Source organism: Onychomys torridus, chromosome 15, assembly GCF_903995425.1.
Source record: "Onychomys torridus chromosome 15, mOncTor1.1, whole genome shotgun sequence".
Taxonomy (NCBI): Eukaryota; Metazoa; Chordata; class Mammalia; order Rodentia; family Cricetidae; genus Onychomys; species Onychomys torridus.
The window spans coordinates 23,886,023-23,892,258 of NC_050457.1; the positions used below are offsets into that span (position 1 = coordinate 23,886,023).

Here is a 6,236-nt window from a genome sequence, read left to right on the forward strand (position 1 = left end):
GGCGCCCAGGGTTTGCTGCGCGTCCTTACAACCCCGCGTGGCGCGCGCGCGGACGCCCTCCGCCCCGGGCCCGGCTCTCCCGCCCGTGGGCCCACCGCGTGCGGGGCGGCGGGACGCGGCGCCGGCCGGTCGGTCCGCCCGCCGGCCGTCCGTCCCCGGGCGCGCACGCGCAGTGGCTCACCGGCCACGCCGCGGCTGTTGTGGGTCGGTGGGCGGGGCGGCTGGCTGCCAGAGCGAGGCGTCGCCGCACCGAGAGCCGGCGCGGGGCGCTCTCAGCCTTCCTCGGCGCCGGGAGGCAGCGGCGGCGGCCGAGCGTGCGAGAGCGGCCGGCGTGTTTTCTCCGAGTCGCTGTCGTCCAGACTCCGGCCGGCGGTCGGCATGGCCCGTGAGTGTGCGGACGGTTCGAGGGACACGGGGGCGGCGGGGGAGCGGGATGGTGGGGGGGGGCGGGGAGGGAGGGAGGGAGGGAGGAGCGGGAGCTGGCCGACGGGGAGGGCGGGGCGCTCGCACGCACGCGCACGCGCGCGCCGGGCGGGATGCGGGATGCTGGCACCCGGGGGCGGGATGCTGGCACCCGGGCGGGGGATGCCGGCTCCCCGGGACAGGTCCCCGCCTCCCAGGTCCGCACCCGCCGAGAGCGTGTGCGAGCGCCCGCGGGACCTGTCTGCCGACTTGGAGCGGGCTCCTAGGGTCGGAAAGCCTGCCGAGGAGCCCGGGATGCGCTCCGGCTCTTTTGTTTGGTCCTCCAAGGGGAGGATCCTTGAGCTCAGCCTCTACTGGCTTGACCGGACGGACTGCGGTGGGCGGACCTGATCTGGGGGCTGGGGGAGAGAGGATCTGTCCATCTCTCCTCACACAGACCCATCAAAAGCCAGACCTTATCTTGAGTGTGGCGTGTGAACACCACCACTGGAATGGCTCTTTTTGTTTTTGTTGGGTGTTTTGTTTTTTTTTTTAATTTTTGTTTGTTTTTTTGAGACGGTTTCTCTGGGTAGCCCTGGCTGTCCTGGAACTCACTCTGTAGACCAGGCTGGCCTCGAACTCATAGAGATCCGCCTGCCTCTGTCTCCCACAGGCTGGGATTAAAAGCTATTAGTCGACACCTATATTATTGTGATAATACACTTAAATTCTTGAGTGTTTCCACTTAAGCTTCCTCCTTGTCAATCTGGGAATAACTGTGGGATACTCTGCTTTCTTTTTTAGTTTTTGTACTTTTTTTATTTTCTATTTTTCTTTAGCTACTGATTCTAAACAAAGCACACAATCCACGTCTAGATAGTGGGTGACCCCTCTGAAGCTGGGCATGCTCAAACTTTGTCTTTATTCAAACCAGCTTCAATGGTTTTGTAAATATAAAAATGTGCTTTTTTGGATATAGATAAAAATATTTTATGCTTCTATTTCATCTGCTCACATAGGTTTTTCACTATTCCATGTATATTCTAATGTGGATAGTACTGAATTCTGATCACACCAGTCTCCATTAGGATTGGCCAGATACTCTACTTTCGTACTAATAAAAATAAAACTTTAAGGCTCATAATTAAAGACTCTTTAATTTCGTTATTAATAATTTTGAGGATAGGAAAAGAACATGACTGTTTATCATTGTAGGTGGAAATCAAAGAGAACTTGCCCGCCAGAAAAATATGAAAAAAACCCAGGAAATTAGCAAAGGAAAAAGAAAAGAGGATAGCTTGACTACCTCTCAGAGAAAGCAGAGGTGAGTACCGCTAAGAGAATTTTCAAATCAGTGGTAGATTGACTGCCATGTTTTTAGAATGAATGAGGAACATCCTTAAACCCTTGCTAGAACCCTCGCCTACAATAAGGGCTGATACTCTGTGTCTGTGTAGCTCTAAAACCATGTGCTGATATCATCCTCCCAGACTGTGGAAGAAGAAGCCCTGAAGCTGTCATCTCTTCACAGAGAATCTCTTGTAGCTCCTATAAACTGTAGGAACAAAAACAAACACGGCGTCCTTTTATTTCATGATAGTTACTGTGTGTTTATGTGTGTGTACACGCTTCAGGTACTTGTAAGGGCACACACACGTGTGTGAGTGTGGAGCCCAGAGGCTGGTGTCAAGGATCATCCCTTCATCACTCTCCACCTTTTATTTTGACAGGGTCTCTCACTAAATATTGAAGCTCGCCAATTTGGCTAGGCTGACAGGCCAAGGAACTTGAGAGATGTGCCTGTCTAAGCCCTGCCCCTCTAGCACAGAGGGTTTAGACACACACCACCGTGCCCTGCTTTTTACATGGATTTTGTGGGGGTTCTAAACATGGATCCTGGTGCTTGTGCAGCAGGAACTTTAATGACTGAGACATCCCCCCAGCCCCAGTGACATTACTAATAAACCAATAAACTTGCCTCGGGTTTCTGTTATCTCTCCTTGGAGCAAAGATCAGTAACCCTGAAACATTCTTTTTATTGGGGGATCTATTCTAGCTCGTTCAGAAACAGCATTGTTTGTTTAGTTAATACTCCCTTAAAATGTGCTAGATGTGACATATCTCTACCCATTATGACCCTAAAAAGTGGAATTCGCACCAGTGTGAAGAATAGGAAAGTGAAGTTCTGGTTTTGTTTTGGTTTGAGACCCAAAGTCTCTTTATAGCCCACACTTGAACTTACCATTCTTCTGCCTCAGCTTTGCAAATTCTGGGAACCAGGCATTAACCTACACGTCTGGCCTGCGGCTCTGAACTTGAGTGACACTGCTAAGGTCATATAGCAAATTCCACAGAGTTTGGTTTGAAGAGGAAACAGTACTTTCGTTGTTCTTAATTCCACTTAATTCATTCCTCTGTAGTTTTTCCTTCTTTTTTTGTATTGTACTTGTAGAGGTGTCCTCTTATAGAAGTAGCCAACACTGAATTAAAATCTAATTCTAAATTTAGAATTCCTATCTGTTAACAACATAGGAAAGGTTCCTGATTTTGAAATTAGCCAGACCTTGGTATTTGTGTGATTTGAGGCAAATTATTTAGTCTTGTGCCTGGTTTTGTTTTTTTTATGTAATTTTAAAAATGATTTACTTTTTTGTTGTGTTTTTTGTTTTTGTTTTTGTTTAGATTTATTTATTTATTATGTAAGGCCAGAAGAGGGTGCCAGATCTCATTACAGATGGTTGTGAGCTACCATGTGGTTGCTGGGAATTGAACTCCGGACCTCTGGAAGAGCAGTCAGTGATCTTAACCTCTGAGCCATCTCTCCAGCCCTTGTTGTTGTTGCTGTTTTCGAGACAGGTTTTCTGTGTAGTTTTGGTGCCTGTCCTGGATCTCGCTCTGTAGCCCAGGCTTGCCTCGAAGTCACAGAGATCCACCTGACTGCCTCCCGAGTGCTGGGGTTAAAGGCGTGTGCCACCACTGCCTGGCTTATTTTTATTTTATGTGTATGAGTATTTTGCCTGCATGTATGTATGTGTACCACCTGCACGCCTGATGCCCATGGAGTCAGAAAAGTCATTGGATCTCCTGGAACTGAAGTTACAGACAGTCATAACTACCATGTGAGTTCTGGAAACTGAACTCGGGTCCTCTGCAAGAGCAGCAAATGCTCTTAACTGCTGAGCCATCTTGTCCCCTTTCTGTTTCTTAAGAAGAAACATAGGGTAGTAACCGAAGTTTTTGGACTTAAGCCAAAAAACAAAAGGGCTAGGGCTTGGCTTAGCACAGGTGCCTTTGGTTTGTCTTGATTTCTTTTTGAGACAGGCCTCACACTATCTCAGGCTTGATTAGAAATCAATATATAGCTTAAACTAGCCTAGAACTGGTTGTAGTCTTAGCCTCCCATGTAGTGGAACTACAGGTGTGAACCACCACACCCAGCTAAGAGTGTTGAATATGTAGCTTTGTAGTATATTTTTAAAATGGGGAGTATTTCACCTGTGAATGAGGCCCTGGATTTGATGCCTAGTGTCATTAAATATTATTTGTTCTGTTTTGAGGGATTTCTTTTTTAAAGGAAGAGGATGTATAAGCACTCATCTGTCCCAGGTTAGCCTGGAACTTCCTATGTGATGGAGTCAGACCTTGAGCTTCTGAGCCTCCTGCTTCTACTTCCCAAGAGCTTGGGGAATGGGAGTACACTACCACATTCAGCAACCATTAACTATAAAAAAAAGGCATTTGAAAATACATGTGTAAGTTTGGGTCCTACTAACTCATGGATCACCTAGCTCTAAAGTAGTTTGGCCGTAGTTCATAGTTACATGACATGTAAAGATTCAACCAGGGAGGTACAAAGGTTAAGAAAATTCTTCAAATATCACAAATTTCTTCAGAGTAAATTTTCAAGATTGATTATATGATTTGGGGCTTTAAAAAGCTGGATCATTGTAATTCCAACACTCAGGAAGTGGAGACAAGAGGATCAAGAGTTGAAAGTCTTTTTGACTATGTATCAGTTTGAAGGCCATCCCTGGGCTACATGAAACTCTGTCTCAAAAAATAATAATAATAATAAAAGCAACAGAACAAAACAGCAGAGAATTATAACATTTATACTGTAGTCCTAGGTGTTAGTGAATATAGGAGACTTCCTAAATGCACTGAGGCAGAGGCAGTGGATTTCCATGAGTTTGAGGACAGCCTGGTCTACACAGTGAGTTCAAGGGCAGTCACGGTTACACAGTGGAACTCTGTCCCCTCCCTCTCCCTTCTCCCCATCAAAACAAAAGAGCTTTGGATTATTTGCCCAAGGCCATGATAACAGTGGCAAGGTGTTCAGATTCTTTCCAGTCTTTGCTTTTCTATTTGTCTACACCCATGAAAATGGAAAAACATGACTGTTTATATCTTTTTTTAAGTTGTCTTTTAATGTACCAAATGGTTATGTATGAAAAACAATGATAGCGCTGGGCAGTGGTCACACATGCCTGTAATCCCAGCACTGGAGGCAGAGGCAGGTGGATCTCTGTGAGTTCGAGGCCAGCCTGGTCTACAGAGCGAGATCCAGGAAAGGCGCAAAGCTACACAGAGAAACCCTGTCTCGAAGGAAAACACACACACACACACAATGATAGCATAAAACCCGTTTTCCTGTGAAAATTTAATACCTTTTCCTCTATTACAGAGACTCTGAGATCATGCAGCAAAAGCAGAAGATAGCCAATGAGAAGAAATCTATGCAGACAAGAGAAAAATGATGACTGGCTTTGTGGAAAATGTGGGTGCTATTGCCAGTGGGTGCATCATAATCTCTAAGATCAAAATTTCTCAGAGTTACTAATCGTTACATGTGTCATAACTTATCCTTATAAAACTATTTTAAACTTTACTTTTCAGCCTTACTTAATATGATGTTTTAAGACCATTCTTCAAAGAATAAAGTACTGACCATGCATGTAATATACTGGTGAATATTATTTTTATCAATAGAGAACATTTATGTAGTTTATTAAATAGGTAATATGTAATTTATTAAATAGGTATTAGTTACATTTGCATTGCCAGCACCACAGTACCTGACAAGGTGTGGTTGAGGGAGGAACAAATTGGCTCACGGTCTCAGAGGATTTCACTCCTTTCATAGAAAGGAGAGCAGAGCAGAGCAGCTCAGGTCATGGTAGGAAGAACACGTAGCAGAGGCTGTTCGCATCGCACCAAGAATCCACGTCTGGAGAGGAACCTGCTTAGCGTTCAAAGTCCTCTCCTTCATGACCTCTTTCCTCCATTAGATCTCATCTCCTAAAGGTTCCATAGCCTCCCAAAATAGGCCCACCAGCTGGGGAAAAAGCATCCAACTATGAGCCCTGGGAGATACTTCAGATGCAAGCAACAATGGGTAATGTGATTCAGGAGTACGATCTCTTATATAAATCTTGAATCTTGGTCATTATAGCTGGAAGTTTTCCTGTGTCCCATCTGGCAAAAAAAAAAAAAAAAAAAAAAAAAAAGCAGTCGGAACAAATCTCCCCCACAGTCCCGCAGCCTTTTATAAAATAATCACACAGAGGCTTAATAATTAATTAAAACTGCTTGGCCATTAGCTCAGGCTTACTACAGACTAGCTCTTAAACTTAAACTAAACCCATTTCTGTTAATTATATGTCACCACATTTGTGCCATTACATGCTGCTCCCTGGACGGTGGGCGGGCATCTCCTGGCTCAGCTCTCCTCTTCCCAGAATTCTCCTTGTCTGCTTGTCCCGGCTATACTTCCTGCCTGGCTACTGGCCAATCAGCATTTTATTTATCAGCCAATCAGAGCAACACATACTCAC

General features: G+C 45.5%; 1 protein-coding gene across 1 annotated transcript; it reads left to right on the forward strand.

Annotated features, from left to right (window-relative positions):
- On the forward strand, positions 1-5,361 carry Serf1a (small EDRK-rich factor 1A; the record flags this gene model as incomplete). The annotated part of the gene is made up of 3 exons (XM_036206779.1): positions 1-385; positions 1,618-1,726; positions 5,087-5,361. Coding segments are annotated over 3 exons (567 nt in total), but the record flags the coding sequence as incomplete, so codon positions are not given.
- Positions 5,362-6,236: the final 875 nt, after the last annotated feature.